The following is an 18,644-nucleotide window of genomic DNA, read 5'->3' as shown; positions in this document are numbered from 1 at the left end:
AGTTTTCAAGTCTTGAACTGTTTCCATTATCTGTTTGATTGATTTTCCTTGGTTTCCTAGGGTATCATTCACTGATTTATTCAATTCTTCAAACTTTCTGTTATACTTCTCATCCATTTCTATAAGGGCATTTTTTACATGCTGTTTAAGGGCGTCAATCACTTTCATAAAGTCAATTTTTTCTACTTCTTCTTGATTAAGGTGTTCCTGTCCTCCTGTTGTGAGGTCGCTGGGTTCTGGTGGCTTCATGTTGTTCTTCAGATTGTTGGGTGAATTCTTGCATTGGCGCCTGCCCACCTCTTCCTCCGAATGCTTCCCTATGTATCTTCTTTTACAGGATCAGGTCTCCTTGCCTACTGATGTACCTTCCCAGTGATGGAACTCCCCAGTGATGGCTCTCGTGGTGCTTGAGTGATGTCTCTCCCCAATGACGGCTCTCCCCAATGATGGCTATCCTAGTGCCAAGATCAGATCTCTGTGCTGGTTGGGTAGCTCGTAAACAAAGTGCCTACCTTTCTAGCTGCAGGCAGGCTATTGAAACAAAGGAGCTCCCACCTGCTAGGTTGCCTTCTGGAATAGGCCCCAGAGCCCCCAGAGGGAAGGGAGGCAGAAAGGGGGGAGGGTTCTGGATGCAAGCTGGGTGGGGTAGGAAGAGAGAGGCAGTATGCTGGGAGTCTAGGCCCAGCAGGAAGCCCAGGAAGTCTAGGGAGGATGAGGAAAGTCTGAGTTCCCTGTCCCAGGCTGCTGCTGCGGGACCCAAACTCACCCCAGTGTTGGCTCTCCTGGTGCCGAGATCAGAGCTCTGTGCTGGTTGGGTAGCTCGTAAACAAAGCACCTACCTTGCTTGCTGCAGGGAGGCTATTGACTAATTTAATATTTTTAAATTGTATAAACAAAACTAGGCTCCTTAGTCCAAGAGAAGTATGTGTTAAGGAAATGTTATCAATAATTTATAAGTAAAACACTGGATATTTGTTATAAGTAATCTGCTTTAGTGCATGTGAAAGTAGTTTATGTGAGATACTAAGTTTTCATAGAGAACCAAGGTGTTTGTTCTGATTTTTTTTTGTTTGTTTTTCCTGGCTTCTTTGCCAATCTCAGTAATCCATCTGAAGAGCTGAAGAGAATGATAACACAATAAAGAGTAATTTCTTTAAAGACATAAACAGATTTGGTTCTTTTTAGATCCTCCAAATTGATTCAGTTAGCCTAATCTCTCACATCATACTTTCAAAAAATAAAATAGTAAGACACCTACATAGTTTAATGTCTGGTCAAAATATGAAGATGTAGGAGCTAGAAAAAATGTAGTCATGTATATAAAAGAGATAGATAGCAATTCAGGTCTCTTATGAAAAAAAGACGATGAAAGTGTGTTCTTCAGTTTATTAACTGATCAATGAGTAACACCAGCCACCATTGTATTTAGTGTCTTTAGCTCTTGAGTGGAGTTGTGTCTTGTGGAGAAGGAAATGAAGAAAACAACTAGCTGTCTTTGTCATTACCTCATGTGGAAATGATCATGAGTAGTTGCCCTCCACAGGAAAGTTCACTGGCCTTTTATGAAGATAAGTGAAATGGGCAAGATAGTCATTTGATTGAATTGTTTTGTGGAGATGCAGATATATTGTTACAGTACCTTAATCTAGTTTCTGCAGGCCCATCAGGGACGCTGTTTCTCTGGCCTGTGTGGAGGCCCAGCATTCTAAACTACTCAAACCATAAATGCTCATCCAAATTGGGCTGGCATCTGGCGTACATCCAGCACAAGGAAGGGGGGCTCACCTTAACCCATGCTGAAGATTTAAGCCGGATAATGAATTATTTTAATGAAATACTATACTTTTCCTTCTCAGAATTTGCACTTCCTGGTACGGCCTCTGTGAGCTTCCATGTAGTTTGTCTGAGTCTGTCTGGCTCAGAACAGTGTAACTTTACTTCTGTCTTTTTCTCTCAGCCCCTAAGTATGCTTTATTTATTTGTTTGTGTTAAGTTTAAATCCCAGTTAATGGAGATCTGCGACCACTGATGTAATAAGCCAATCCACCTGAATTAATAAATCCAAGTTTATTCTGAGCACAGCATTCCTAGGTGACCCTAGGAAAAGTTGAGGAGACCACCAGGGGAAACCATGAGGTGAGGGCTTCTTATGCCCTATGGGGGTCGAGCCACCAATGGTGGGCCTTCTGGAAGGGGGTAGGGGTTTGGGGGTAGGGAAACTGGGGGTGTGGAGTAATGCCCTCTGAAGATGGAGCTCTTACCTGAACATTCCAGACTCATGGATGCCAGGAGCTGGGGTGACGCCTCCACCCAAACATTCCGGACTCTTTGGATATTTGGCTACCAGGGGCTATGGTGAAGCCTTCACCCAGACAGTTGTTTGTTTGTTTTTGTGCTCTAAGCTCTCTTGCTCCTCTAAAAGTTCCTTTTATGCTGTGTGGGTGACCTCTATGCCAACTTATTTAAAACATGACTCAACCCCCCCCCCCCCATGCTCTGGTCAGCTGCTGAGAGTTACAGCTTGTCTACCCTAGGGTTTTTCTTTTAAATGCTAATAATTTTTTTCAAGTTTCCATTTGAGTCATTCTTAAATTATTTTATTAATGAGACTAAGAACTACAAGAAGGGACTCTAATTTACTCAATAGCAGTGTCTAGACGTATGTAGGTCCATTCTTAGTAAACTGATTCTGGGGTGAGGCTAGTTTCGTTTTATGACCTTTGAGTCTCTGAGTTTTATAAAGCCTGCGTAGAAGGATATACATATACATGGGACATGGGTGGGTAACTCCCATGTCTGTAGACTCTATAATCAGTGAATAGCATGAACATTAATTGGAGAAGATGAGGTGATTTATTTTCAAATTTTGAAATATTTATATTATTTGAAGTAATAGATGGTCATAGGACAAGGGAGAAAAGATCTTATTTCGATCCCCTTTGGCTAGCTATAGTATGCTTATAATTGTATTTGTTATCTCAAAAAATTTTTAATGTATTTTGTTGTTGTTGTTTTGTTTTTCAAGACACAGTTTCTCTGTAGCATTGGAGCCTGTCCTGGAACTCACTCTGTAGATCAGGCTGGCCTTAAACTCACAGAGATCTGCTGATCTCTGCCTCCTGAGTGCTGGGATTAAAGACATATGCTACCACCACCTGGCTTATTTCACTTTATTTTTAAATTACAATGGTGTAGGAGGTTCTTCTATGTGTTGCTTTCATTGGTTGAATAAAAAAAAAAACTACCTTGGCCTTTTAATAGGGCAGAACATAGGTAGGTGGAGTAGACCAAACTGAATGCTGGGAAGAACGACAGAGTGGCAGAAGCCATGAAGTTCCTGCCTGAGACTGACGCTGGTTAGGCTCTTTCCTGGTAAGCCACGACCTCGTGGTATTATACAGATTATTAGAAATGGGTTGAATCAAGATGTGAAAGTTAGCCAATAATAGGCTAGAGATAATGGGCCAGGCAGTAATTTAATTAATATAGTTTCTGTGTGGTTATTTTGGGGGTTAAGCTAGCCAGGTGGCCGGGACGACAAAGCAGGCCTGCTCCTCATATAACATAATACTACATAATTTCCTCCCTTCCCTGAGGAGGACTGTTTATCCTTCTTTCAGCATTCCTCAGTTGCCTATGGTTCTTTGTCAATGGTGGGGCACCATGACATTTTCCCTTTCCATGCTATGCATCTATTGGTGTATTTCTTTGGGTCTTCTTTAGACACCAGTATTGTTGAGGTATCGTAAGTGAAGCATTCCTACCATTTCTAGGAGATAAAATCTCACAGCAGCTTTCCTGGTCCTCTGGCTCTTACGTCTTTCTGCTATCTCTTCTGTGATGTTCCCCAAGCCTTAGGTGCAAGAGCTGTGTTGTAGGTGTGTAGATTGTGACTGAGCACCCCACTGTCATTTATTTCTCTATATTTTAATCAATTGTGCTTTCTGTGTTGGTCTTCTTTGGTTGCAAAGAGAAGTTTCTTTGAAGAGGGTTGAAAGTTACACTTTTTTTATGGTTATAAGGATAGATATTTAGAATGCAGTTAGGAATTAGGCTGGTTTTATAAAGTGGTAGTACTAGGTTCTCTTCTAAGATCTATGACCTCACTAGCCATAGGTGGTTGACTAGGTTTTACTGTCAGGCATGTTTTCTTTCCTGTTAAGTGGCCTTAAGTTCAGTTAGAGAGCTGTTGGTTACCACTGGTACTTCAGGGCCACTGTTGCACCCCTAGGCCTTCCTGCCATGATGGTTGTCATTGTAGTTCATAAGCATTGCACTAGGTAAGACTGTTGGTTGCTTCCCTCCCTTGGAAGCTTCCATTGCCCCTCCTGATACTATGCAAACTTGTCCTTTGGGAAGAGGCTTTTAGGTCAGATTCAGTTTAGATCCTCCAGGTCTTATGTCTGAAGTACATGGTGTCTTCAGCAATAGGAACTTACCGCCAGCCCCTCGGAGACAACCAAGGGCAGCAGTAATAGTCTCTATATATAGTTTTGAAAGTCTCTTGAACTCCCCTGACCAACAACTCCAAAGAAGATTTCCTGTGCCTGGTCTTGGAGTTTTTGTTAGATAGTTTGTGGGTTTGGGCAGAGTATTATCAGCCCAAGTAGCAGAACTTTAGCTAGATATGCCTGTATATACACACACTGAACATTAATTGGAGACTCTCATATATCATGATTTGTATGTGTTTGTGTGCTTTTTCTAAAAAAAATAGGATTGTATTGTTCTGTTGTTAAAATGTTTGTATATTAAGGCCAGTGCTTTATTCTCAGAAAGCTGTATCTATAGATCATATAAATATGCAGGGGACTCCCAGAGCAATTTTTTGAAAAAATATTTTTTTGACGATGACACCATATTTAAGGCAAGGTTCTTTTTAAAGTGAGTAAGGCAAATATACTGTGAAACCGTAAACTGAAAAATTATATCAGTGAATTTTATCTTTTTTTGAACAGAATGCAGTAGCTTCAGTTTTTCTGTTCTGATATGAGAATAAAAGAAACTGCTGATCATTTAATGTACAGAAGGAGGCATATAAGGGAGAGTCTGAAGGAAGAAAATATAAGGAGAAATGATATAACTATATTAAGATCTCAAAAAGAAAAAAAATGAGGAGCTAAGAAACACTTAAGAATTCTCTGAAATGCTTCACTTTTGGTTTGTTTCATTATTATTCCTTAGTTTGGAAAATAAAACCTACTCTTTTCCCCCCTTAGGATCCTCAAGATGAAGCAACACAAAATCAAGTTCTGTTACAGTTAAGTACAATGACTTATGGCTTCTTTATATTATAGGGTATTTATTTTGTTACTGTTTGCAGAGCTGAATCTGTTTTTATAGGACTTAAAATTATATATTCTGGAATGTTAGTGGGGTAAATAATAGATTGTTTTATAAGCATTCAAGATAAATTTAATTTCCTATGAAAACTTATAGTAAAATAACTTTTCTGTCTGCTAATTGTATTTAAAAAGTGAATTTATAACATAGCATAAAGGAAGATCTTGTAGAGTCTTTGGTGTAACAAAACTTTATATTCCTATGATTCTTGAAAAACACTGGTTCTCAAAATACAGCTTGCAAACTCCCTGGTAGTTCCTGAGATTCTCTTAAGAGCTATTTTATTAATAATACTAACATATTTGACTCTTTCCATGGGGTTTACATTTGCACCAACAGTAACCAAGGAACCAAGGCAGCTGTAGCAGACGGTACTTGTAATTATCTTGTTTTTAACTGTTGTGTGCTAATTGTAAAAAGGAAATGATGTTAATTTTACTGAAGAATGTGTTTAAGGAATATAGGTAGGAAAGGAAGGGGGAAGGAGTTTGGGGAGACATCTCTTCTGGGAACAGACTTTCCAGTGTGGCTGCTTTGAGGCAACAAGATCTACTAGAAGACCAGCCCCCAACTTGTACAGAGACTCCCTATTAGTTCAGAGGTCATACTGGCCACCAGAAATCCTTGTCACAAAGACCAGAGAGGAAAGAGAAACCAAGGAACAAGATACCCATACAACAAAGACAATTAAGAAATCAGCACCTAGACCTATAACCATCTTAAACCCAGATGCCTAAACACCAGTGTAAGACTACAGTCAACAACAACCAGGGCAATATGACACCACCAGAGCCCAGCTATCCTAAGACAGCAAGACCTGAAGAAAGCAACCTTACAGACAACTACTGTGGGAGCCCCTTCTGCTCCTTCAGCAAATAGCCTTTAAAATACCAGTCAGCTTGGGTTTAGTCTCTTATACTAGAAATGCAGCTGTAAAACCTGCACTCCCTCTCTTGCTTCCTGCTCTCACTTCCAGCTGCTAGACTCTGTTCCTATTCCCCATTCGTGCAGAGGACTGTGATCTAGGACAGTGATCTGTGAGTATCCCTTTATAAATAACCCTTTATTATACAAATTCTGAACTAGTGTGGGATTATTTTGTAACTTCCGCCATCATCTGGTGCCTGAACATGGGGACCAGACCACACTTTTTGGGATTGGTCTGCCAGCTGCATGGTACATTGGGCACTGACTCCCACCCACTACTCTAGTTGGCCCTCAGACACAGCAGGCTACTGCTTAGCGCTCCTTGGCTCACGCCCCCATGTTACTCTCTGTGTAGCCCACACACTGCTGCCTGTGATCCCCGCAGTGTACACAGTCCACAACTCATATTGACAAAAAAATGGATTCTGTTATCATATTCAATCTGTTATCCAATCTGTGTCTTTTCATAGGTGAGTTGAGTCCATTTATATTAAGGGATATTAATGACCAGTGATTATTAGTTTCTGTTATTTTAGTTTTCATTGGTGATGATGTTATTATATGTACTTTTTCCTTTCTGTGGGATTTGCTGCTGTGAGATCATCTAGTGTCTGCAGTAGGAAGGCCATTTGTTGGTTCCAGCCACTTAGCCCTGAAATAATCTCATAGAAACTGTATTAATTAAATCACTACTTGGTCCATTAGCTCTAGCTTCATATCGAATAACTCCTACATCTTAATTTAACCCATCTCCATTAATCTGTGCATCACCACGAGATCGTGGCCTATCAGCAAAATTTCAGTGCATCTGTCTCTGGTGGTGGCTCCATGGCTTCTCTCTGACTCTGCCTTCTCTCTCCCAGCATTCAACTTAATTTTCTCTGCCTACCTAAATTCTGCCCTGCTTTAGGTCCCAAGCAGTTTCTTTATTCATTAATGGTAATCACAGCATACAGAGTGAAATCCCACATCAATTGTCTGTGTTTTGTGGATGTAGCTAACTTCCTTGGGTTGGAGTTTTTCTTCTAGTACTTTGTATAGGGCTGGGTTTGTGGCTAAGTATTGGTTAAATCTGTTTCTGTCATGGAATATCTTTTTTTTTGTACATCTGTGGTGATTGAAATGGACTTAAAACTGAAATTAAACAAAAGAGATGGAGAAGGACATTTCATTTTCATCAAAGGAAAAATCCACCAAGATGACATCTCATTTCTCAACATCTGTGCCTCAAATGCAAGAGCACCCACATTTGTAAAAGAAACATTACTAAAGCTTAAATTGTGCATCAAATCTCCCCAACTCTCACCAGTGGATAGGTTATCCAGACAAAAACTAAACAGAGAAATAATGAAGCTAACAGATGTTATGAACCACATGAACCTAATAGATATCTACAGAACTTTTCACCCAGACACAAAAGAATATATCTTCTTCTCAGAACCTCACAAACATTCTCCAAAATTGACTGCATACCTGGGCATAAAGTAAGTTTCAACAGATACAAGAAATTTGAAATAACTCTATGTATTCTATCAGACCACCACAAATTAAAGCTGGCTCTCTGAAGGGGACTCCTGCACAGCGGGGGCTCCCTTTCTGACTCCAGATTAGGTACAAACCATACCCACACCTGTTTTTACAGGTATATCCTTTTTTATTAGGGGGGGGGTCTTTTTTTTGGGACAGGGTTTCTCTGTAGTTTTCGGGCCTGTCCTGGAACTAGCTCTTGTAGACCAGGCTGGCCTTGAACTCACAGAGATCCATCTGCCTCTGCCTCCTGAGTTCTGGATTAAAGGTGTGCGCCACCACTGCCTGGCTAGATATCCTTTATTAAGCATGAAGAAAAAGTTTTCTGACTCAGGTAGAAAACCAGCAGCAAATGACCTTGCAGGTGTAATTCTAAGAGAAGAAGGGGAGGTTTGTGTTAGAATAGGGTAGGGTATGATGGTAAAGGAGATAGAGGACTAGGGAGAAAGGGACGGGGACACAGGAAGGAGGGAAGGGATATTTGTCCTGTATAGTGGTATTTTATTTATGTTTTAATAAATAAAGCTTGCCTGAAGATCAGAGGGTAAAATTAAGCCACTAGAGGTCAGGTAATGGTGCCACACACCTTTAATCCCAGGATTTGAGAGACAGAATCAGAGGGAATTCTGAGTTCAAAGGCATGCTATGCTACACACGATCAGTGCAGAAATAGATTCAGGTAGTGGTGGCTCACACCTTTCATTCCAATACTAGGAGTCACACAATTTAATCCCAGAACTAATGGGGATTATAAAATAGGAGGAGACAGAGGCTCAGGACTCAATCTGCCTATGCCCAGCCTTGGTAAAGGTAAGACTTTCCTAGTGGCTTGGCTGTTTTGCTTTCCTGATCTTCAGCTTGAACCCCAATATCTGTCTCTGGGTTTTTATAATTCGTGCTACAATCCTGAAGAAACAAATTGAAGAGATCTCATATTAGTAATTTAAGAGCACACCAGGAAGCTCTAGAACAAAAAGAAGCAAACACATCCAAGATTAGATGGCAAGAAATAATTTAACTGAAGATTGAAATCTATAAAATAGAAATAAAGAGAACAATACAAAGAATCGATGAAATAAAGTTGGTTCTTTATTAACAAGATACACAAACCCTTATCTAAACTAATTAAAAGACAGAAACAATATTCTAATTAACAAAGCAAGAAACAAAAAGGGGGATATAGCAACAAATACAGAGGAAAATCCAAGAATCATTAGGTCATAATTCAAAAACCTGTATTTCATAAAATTGGCAAATCTAAAAGAAATGGACAATTTTCTTGATAGATACCACTTATCAAAGTTAAATCATGATCAGATAAACAACTTAAATAGACCCATAATCCCTAAGGAAACAGAAACAGTCATTAAAAGTCTCCCAACCAAAGAAAGGCCAGGGTCAGATGTTTTTAGTACAGAATTCTACCAGACTTTCAAAGGAGAGCTAATACCAATACTCCTTAAATTATTATACAAAATAGAACCCAAAGGAATATTGCCAAATATATTTTATGAGGCCACAGTCACATTGACACCCAAACCACACAAAGCTTCAACAAAGAGAAATACAGACCATTTTCCCTCATGAACATTAATGCAAAAGTACCCAATAAAATACTTGCAAACTGAATCTAAGAATACATCAAAAATATCATCCATCATGATCAAGTAGGCTTTATTCAAGAGATGCAGGGATGGTTTGACATATGAAAATTGTGTCAATTTAATCTACCCTATAAACAAATTGAAAGGAAAACCCACATGATCATCTTTTTAGATGCTGTAAAAGCCTTTTACAAAATCCACCAACACCCCTTCATGATTAAAGTCTTAGAGAGATTAGGGATGCAAGGGTCATATCTAAACATAATAAAGGCAAATTATAGAAAATTTGTATATGTAGCCAATATCAAATAAATGAAGAAAAACTTAAAGCAGTACCACTGAAATCAGGGACAAAACAAGATGTACACTCTCTCCATACCTATTCAGTATAGTGCTTGAAGTTCTAGCTAGAGCAATATGACAACTAAAGGCGATCAAAGGGGGTACAAATTGGAAACAAAGAAGTCAAGTATTGCTATATGCAGATGATATAATAGTACACATAAATGATCCCAAAAATTCCACCAGGAAATTTCAGCAGATAAACATCTTTAGCAAAGTGACTGGCTATAAGATTAATTTAAAAAAATGAGTAGCCCTCTTATGTATAAATAATAAATGGCTGAGAAAGAAGTCAGGGAAGCAACATACTTCACAATAGCCACAGATAATATAAAATAGTTTGTTGGTTAGTATCTCTAACAAAGCAAATGAAAGATCTGTGTGATTAAAAACTTAAAGTCTTTGAAGAAGGAAATTGGAGAATATAACAGAAGATGGAAAGATCTCTTATGCTCATGGATCAGCAAGATTAATATTGTAAAAATGGCCTTTGTACCAAAACAAGCTACAGATTCAGATCAATCCCCATCAAAATTCCAACACAATTCTTTATAGACCTTGAAAGAACAAAACTTAATTTCATATGGAAAAGCAAAAAACCTAAGGTAGCTAAAACAATCTTATACAATAAAAGAACTTCCAGAGATATCACCATCCCTGATTTCAAGCTTTACTACAAAGCTGTAGTAATTAAAACTGCATAGTATTGGCATAAAAATAAACACATTGGTCAATGGAATCAAATCAAAGACCCAGACATAAATCCAAACACCTGTGGACTCTTGATTCTTGATAAAGAAGTCAATAATATGCAATGGAAAAAAGAAAGCATCTTTAACAAATGGTGTGGGTCTATTTTGATGTCTGCATATTGTTGAATGCAAGTAGATCTATATCTGTTGCTATGCACAACCTTCAAGAGTATCAAAGATCTCAAACATAAAACCAGATACATTGAACCTGATAGAAGAGAAAGTGGGAAATAGCCTTGAACCCATTGATACAGAAGACAATTTCCTGAACAGAAACCAATAATGCAGTCCCTAAGATTACTAAATGGGACCTCATGAAACTGAAAAACTTCTGTAAGGCAAAGGACACTGTCAATAGGACGAAAAAGCAACTCACAGAATGGGAAAAGTTTTCACCAAGTCTACAAATGACAGAGGGCTAATATCCAAAATATGAAGAACTCAAGAAACTGGACATCATCAAGCTAAATAATCCAATTAAAAATGAAATACTGATCTAAAGAGACTTCTCAACAGAGGACTCCCAAATGACTGAGATATGCTTAAAGAAATTTTCAGTGTCCTTAGCAATCAGGATAATAAAAGTTAAATTGACTGAGATTTCATGTTATACCTGCCAGAATGGCTAATATCAAAAACACAAGTGACAGCTCATGCTGGGTAGGATGTTGAGTAAGAGGAACACTCTTCCATTGCTGGTGCGAGTAAAAATTTGTACAACTACTTTGGAAATCAATGTGGCAGTTTCTCAGAAAATTGGTAATTAATCTACCTCAAGACCCAGCTATCCTACTTCTGGACATATACCTAAAGTGTGCTTTACCACAACACATGGACACTGTGTTCATAGCAGCTTTACTCAACATAGCCAGAAACTGGAGACAAGCCAGATATCCCTAATTCAAAGAATGGGTAAAGGAAATGGTATATTTACACAATGGAGTGTATCTCTTAGCTGTAAAAACAATGATATCATGAAATTTGCAGACAAATGAATAGAAACTAGAAAAACATCATCTGTAGTGAGGTAACCCAGACCCAGAAAGACAAACAATGGTGTGTACTCACTTATAAGTAGACAATGACTGTAAAGTAAAAGATAGTCATGCTGCAGTCCACAGATCCAGTGAGGCTAAATAACAAGGAGGGCTTAAGGGGTGATGTTAAGGATCTCCATGAGAAGGGGAAATAGATTTTGTGGGTTGCCTGGGTATAGGTGGGATTGGGAAGAACAGGAATAAAATGTGTCTAGAAGGAAAAAAATACTGGGAGATATTACTGGAATTGGGAAGCATTTCGAGGTTGAGGTAGAAACCTAGTGCAATGAAAACTCCCTGGAATCTACAAGAGTAACTCTAGCAACGGCTCCTAGTAATGGGGGACATGGAACCTGAACTCTATAACCCCACAAGGCTTCGAGTGGAGGGATTGGGACACTAACTCAGTCACAAATGGTTGACCTACAGTCTTTCCTTCCTGTATATTGTTTTGGAACTGGAGCATGGGAGAATTATCATCAAAGAAAGCAGGGAGACTTCATCCAGCAACTGATGGGAGCAGATGCAGAATCCTACAGCCAAACATTAGGTGGAGCTCAGGGAGTCCAGCAGAGGAGGGGGAGGAAGAAACAGAGGAATCAGAGGGGTCAAAGACACCATGAGAACGTGGCCCACAGAATCAACTGAGACTCACAAGGGCTTCAGAGATCAGGGAATCAGCAGGGGTCTGACCTAGGTGTTCTGCGTCTATATTATGACTTGAGTAGCTTGGTGTTATTGTGGGACTTCTAACAGTGGGAACAGAGGTGGTCTCTGGCTCTTTTGCCTGCTTGTGGAACCCTTTCCTTCTACTGGGTTGCCTTATCCATCCTTGATGTAATGATACTTGTCTTATTGTAACATTTTATGCCATATTTGATTAATGTCCCTGGGAGACCTGTTCTTTTCTGAAATAAGACAGAGGGTGAGATCTTGGGAAGAGAGGATAGATAGGGGGAGGAGGCTCTGGAGATGGGAGGAAGGGGAAACTGCAGTCAGGATGTAATATATGAGAGAAGAAAGATGAAGGAGCGAGGTAGTTCTTTTGTTTGCTTTGTTTTGTTTTGTTTTCAATTCATTTGGGGGTTCTTTTGGGAGAATACTGCAGGGGTGAAAGGTGGATAAGGAAGGATTGAGAGGTGAGCAGGATTGGGGTGTATGATGCAAAATTCTTAAATAAATAATTATGTTTTATATATTATGTTAAATATATATACATACATACAATGGAGAATAATAAAAAAAACCCTAAAAAAAGAAAAGAATGTGTTTGATGAAATAGAAAAGATACTGGGTTTTATGAAGTATCTACTTTAAGTGTGTATCTTTTCAGTATTCTGTGTGATAAAATGAGGTAGCTTAACACACTTCTGTGCAATGTGAAGCAGTCAGGAGAGAAGCGCAAGTGCAGTTGCTTTAGTTGTAAACAGCATAAAATCCACTCAAAAAATCAAAAGAATAATTGACAAGCCAGTTATTCACAATTGATTATATTGCTCAGTGGTTCAGAGTGTATACAACTCTTGCAAAGAACCCACATTCAATTCCTAGCACCTGTCTTGGACTGCCCATGTCTGCTTGTAAAGACAGATTCAAGAGCCGGGCAGTGGTGGCGCACGCCTTTAATCCCAGCACGAGGGAGGCAGAGGCAGGTGGATCTCTGGGAGTTCGAGGCCAGCCTGGTCTACAAGAGCTAGTTCCAGGACAGGCACCAAAGCTACAGAGAAACTCTGTCTCGAAAAACAAAAAACAAAACAAAAACAAGACAGATTTAAGAGATCTGACTTCTCTGGCCTTTGTAGGGATTGGCACTCATGTACATACTCAAACACAAATACATACACATAATAAGTAGTAACTACTTTAATACTGAATAAAATAGCTAATCATTTCAATAAAACAACTCTAATGTTGCTAATGAAAAACAAGCTCAAATTTTTTTATCTTTTTTATGAAAATTCCATGCACATATACAATGTGTCTTGGTCATACCCACCCCTCAGTCCTACTCCCTCCAGGATTCCCTGCTTCTCCCTCCCAACTTCATGCCCTCTGTTTATAATTTAAAAAGCTAACTAACCCACTGAGTCCATTAGTGCTGCCCATATGCGTGTGTGTGGGGTCAGCAACTGGGACATGGACAACCTTCCAGTGTCCACACTCCTGAAGAAAAGTGACTCTCTCTCCCAGAGCCATTGCCCACCAATAACTCTCTAACTGGGGATGAGACTTCAGTAGCCCCTCCTCCCTCTGTGCTAGAATTTTAAAACGTCTTGATCTTGTGTGCGTAACCACTGTTGTTGTGGGTTCATATGTGTGGCAGCCATTTCATATCCAGAGGACGTCATTTCAATGTTGATATTCCCTGAGCCTTTGTGGGGTACATTGATATAGATATTGCATCCATGGCTGAGTGTTGGTAGTTGCTTCTTCCCAATTTTGAACATTATGGTGTGGGACAATTCTGTATTCTGTCAATAAACACTGATTGGCCAGTTGCCAGGCAGGAAGTATAGGCAGGACAACCCGACAGAAAGTAGAGGCAGATCAATGAGAACAGGAGAATTCTGGGAAGAAGGAAGCCCATTCCTCCCTAGTCCTGTCCAGACACGGAAGAAGCAAGATGTGACCTGCCCAGCTGAAAAAGCTACCAAGCCGTGTGGCTAACATATACTAGAATAATGGGTTAATATAAGTTATAAGAGTTAATAAGAAGCCTAAGATAATGGGCCAATCAGTTTATAACTTATATAGACTTCTGTGTGATTTTCTTTGGGACCTTACTGGCTGTGGGAACTGGGCAGGACAGAAACCCCAACAAGCAGACCCTCATGTTACAATTGTACCCTGGCATTAACTGCTACCGACTGTGATGCAAAGCTTCAGTTTTAGAAAATGTGTATCATCTTTTTTTTTCTTGATCTTGATGACTTAAGCTTTTCTGATGGAACTACTGGTAAAAATTAATGGCTATTTTTTTTTGATATTTTGTAATGAGATGTGTCAGATTTACATGACTTAATGAGTCTGCTCTGGTTTGATTTCTGTTGCTGTGATAGTAAACTCTGACCAAAAGCATCTTGGAGAGGAAGGGGTTTATTTCACACTACCAGGTCACAGTCATCAGAGGGCATTTGGGACAGGAGCTCAAGGCAAGAACCTGAACCAGAAACCATGAAGGAATGCTGCTTGCTCTTTGGCTCACTCACAGGCTTGTGATTCAGTAGCTTTCTTATGCAGCCCATGACATCCTGCTTAAGAATTGTTGGGTCACTGTAGGCTGGGCACTCGTATATCAGTTAAGACCAAACAACCCCTCACAGATGTGGCCACACCCAGTTTGATCTGGACTATCCCTAAGTTGAGACTCCCTCTTAAATCTGAATTGTGTAAGTTGACATCTGAAGCTAAGTAGGACAAATATTAGTGCATAATGTTATAGAATCATGCACAAATAGCTGATGTGTTCAAAGTGTAAGGTGGCCCAAATCAGTTGTAGTGTAGAACAAAAGGTTCATTGTCTTTCACTTTCTACATTTAAGTAATTTTTAAGAACCTTATCACTGGTGGTGCGACAACTGTTGGAGGAATGAGGAGGAGTGGTGGGTGGGTGGTTTCCTTGCCATGAACTGCAGCAGGTGCTGGTGGAGTTCAGGAAGGGTTCCTTCAGAGAGAGCACAGTGATACACACTACTAGTTCCAGAACAAGTTCTCCTGGAGGATGAGATTGATGGACAACAGTTTGATATCTGGACTCTGAATAACCTTTATGCAGAAGCAGAGAATGTTGCAAGTCAGTTGTATCCTGAGGCCGTTTGGCTTAACACTATTTACTATCATCTTATGCATGCAAATTCTCTATGTTTGAGGATGTTCTGAAGAAAGCCAGATACATTCAAGAACAAAGGTTTTACTTCCATTTTAAACTTACAATTTCAAGCCATTTTCTCCGTTTCTATGCTCTCAAGATTTTAATTTGTGTCCTTTGTTTTTTAGGGGTTTGACAGCGGTGTTTAAGAGAAAGTTAAGAAATATAAGTAATGGCTGATGCAGTTAAAGTTTAATTTTTAAAAACATTGTAAATGCTAATACTGAATTTAATCTTTCAGATTAATTTGTTTCTGGGCCTTTTAGTTATTTAGTAAATCTCATAGATTTCTGTAATAGTTTAATTGTATAAACTTCATTTGTTACTTTAAAGCCTGTGGTAGTCTCTCTCTTTTAAACTTTTGATATCTGCTGAAATAGTAGCACAACAGTAAAGCCTTTCTAAGCAGAAAAGAATCTTACTATTTGTAGAAGTAGTTTAACCTATTAATACTTGCTAACATCAATTAATAATTTATTTTGTAATAATTGTATAAACTTCATTTGTTACTTTGAAGCCTGTAGTAGTCTCTCTGTCTTTTAAACTTATTATAATATCTGCTGAAATATTAACACAACAGTAAAGCTTTTCTAAACAGAAAAGAATCTTACTACTTGTAGAAGTAGTATAACCTCTTAATTCTAGATAACATCAATTAATAGCATCCATGATTACCCTAAGGTCACTAGAACATTCTTCAGTTTTTAAGATACCCACTTAGACGTGGTCTCTTATAGTATAAATGCAACCATAAAGCTTGCCCCTCTGTTGGCCTCAGTTCCTCTTCTCCCCTTTATGCAGAAGACTGTGATCTGTGCGTCTACCCACCCCTAAATAAATATTTACTATACTCAATTCTGTGATAGTGTGAGATTACTTTATAGCATCCATCTTCATGGAAATATTACTGTCATTTAAAATTTAACAAATAAAAAATTTTAATTTCTATATTTAAATATAAATCTATGGGGGCTGGAGAGATGGCTCAGTGGTTAAGAGCATTGCCTGCTCTTCCAAAGGTCCTGAGTTCAATTCCCAGCAACCACATGGTGGCTCACAACCATCTGTAATGAGGTCTGGTGCCCTCTTCTGGCCTGCAGGCATACACACAGACAGAATATTGTATACATAATAAATAAATATTTAAAAAAAAAATATAAATCTATATAAGCCACATAAATAAGTTCTTTGGGATCCTCAAGAGTGTAAGAATTCAAATATCCAAAATTTTGAGAACTATTATTATAAATAATTTTACTCAAATAGAATGTATTTCATTTATAGAAGTAAAAAAAAGGCTAAGGAAGACTAATACACCATATAACCTAGTGCTTAGAGAAATGTTTTTAACATTTTGGAACATCTTATTTTATGTTTTGTGTGTGTGTGTGTATGAATATAGATATATTCATATGTTTTTGTTAAATTTTCCATAGAGATGGGATCATTTTACGGATGTGCTTTTAAATTTTCATTCAACACTTTATCATAGTTATTTTCTCATATTGATATTTAGCATGCATTTTTAAAATTTCACAAATAAAATGGTGTCTGTTTGCTTTTGTTTTAAAAGCGATACACAAAATTATTTACCTTGTTATACAATTAAAGTGCTTTTCAGCATGTTATACTTTATTGTCTAACTGTTAGGATTTGCTGAATCATTAATTTAGATTGAATATTTATCTTGTTTGTAGTCTTGCTTAACAAAACTAGTTTCAATATTTAGGAGAGGCTTTAGTGTATTCAGGCTGTGTCTTAACACTTTTAATATAATTCTCGTAATTAGAGAAGAAAGTTCTTTTGATTCAAACTTTTATTTTGTCTTTAATTAGCTTATTCTCAAATTGTACATTCTTTATCAACCTCATAGAAATCGTCATCTGTTTCAAGAGCTTAGTCTACATTTCAGCGTAACTTCTATTGACCACACTCAGTTTGGACAGAAGAAAATGCTGTGTTTGTTATTTGCTTAGGATTTGGATAGCTATGCCCAATACATTAAAAACTCTTGTTAAAAACCTGAAGCAAGAGGACTTTTTATTTTGAATAGGAAAATGCCTTTATTGCATTCATGCAGTAAGGTATTCTGAAAAGTGAAATAGTTGGCTGATTGCTTTTGTCAGTGAGCTTTTTTTCATTCTTATATGGATATTAGCTTTTTATTATTATTATTATTATTATTATTATTAAAAATTTTCACCTCCTCCCCTCCTCCCATTTCCCTCCCCCTCTTCCTATTCCCCCTCCCCCTCCCTCTCCAGTTCAAAGAGCAGTCAGGGTTCCCTGCCCTGTGGGAAGTCCAAGGTCCTGCCCCCTCCATCCAGGTCTAGGAAGGTGAGGATCCAAACAGACTAGGTTCCCACAAAGCCAGTACATGGAGCAGGATCAAAACCCAGTGTCATTGTCCTTGGCTTCTCAGTCAGCCCTCCATGTCAACCACATTCAGAGAGTCCGGTTTGTTCACATGCTCCATCAGTCCCAGTCCAGCTGGCCTTGGTGAATTCCCATTAGATGGGCCCCACCGTCACAGTGGGTGGGCGCAACCCTCGTGGCCCTGACTTTCTTGCTCATGTTCTCTCTCCTTCTGCTCCTCATTTGGATCTTGGGAGCTCAGTCCAGTGCTCCAATGTGGGTCTCTGTCTCTATCTCCATCTATTTCCAGATGAAGGTTTTATGGTGATATGCAAGATATTCATCAGAGTGGCTATAGTATAGTGCCAGTTCAGGTGCCCTCTCCTCAGCTGCTCAAGAAACAAGCGGGGGACATCTCCTTGGACACCTGGGAACCCCTCTGAGTCAAGTCTCTTGCCAACACTAAAATGGCTCCCTTAATTAAGATATATACTTCCCTGCTCCCATATCCACCCCTCCTCCATCCCAACTGTCCCATTCCCCCAATCTCTCCCCATCCTCCCCTTCTCACTTCTTTCTCCCCATCTCCCCTTACCCCCATTCCACCCCCATCCCCAAGCTCTCAATTTTTGCCTGGAACTGGAAATCTTGTCTACTTCCAATATCCAGGAGGATAACTACATTTGGGGGGGTGTGCTCACCTTCCTATTTAGCTTCTTTAGGATCGTGAATTATAGGCTCAATGTCCTTTATTTATGGCTAGAATCCACTAATGAGTGAGTACATACCATATTCATCTTTTTGGGCCTGGATTACCTCACTCAGGATAGTGTTCTCTATTTCCATCCATTTGCATGCAAGATTCAAGATGTTATTTTTTTTTTTTTTT

General features: G+C 39.0%; 1 protein-coding gene across 1 annotated transcript in view; it reads left to right on the top strand.

Annotated features, from left to right (window-relative positions):
• Ankrd31 (ankyrin repeat domain 31) overlaps positions 1-18,644 on the top strand; it is a 146,143-nt gene that overhangs the window by 25,406 nt on the left and 102,093 nt on the right. Inside the window, exons 4-5 of the mRNA XM_050153809.1 lie at positions 5,220-5,265; positions 13,003-13,005. Coding sequence (XP_050009766.1) covers positions 5,220-5,265; positions 13,003-13,005 — 49 coding nt within the window. The remainder of the gene's footprint in view (positions 1-5,219; positions 5,266-13,002; positions 13,006-18,644) is intronic.

Source organism: Alexandromys fortis, unplaced genomic scaffold, assembly GCF_014885135.2.
Source record: "Alexandromys fortis isolate MF-2015 unplaced genomic scaffold, M_Fortis_MF-2015_v1.1 scaffold_79, whole genome shotgun sequence".
NCBI classification, from domain to species: domain Eukaryota; kingdom Metazoa; phylum Chordata; class Mammalia; order Rodentia; family Cricetidae; genus Alexandromys; species Alexandromys fortis.
This window is presented reverse-complemented; position numbering and strand designations above follow the sequence as displayed.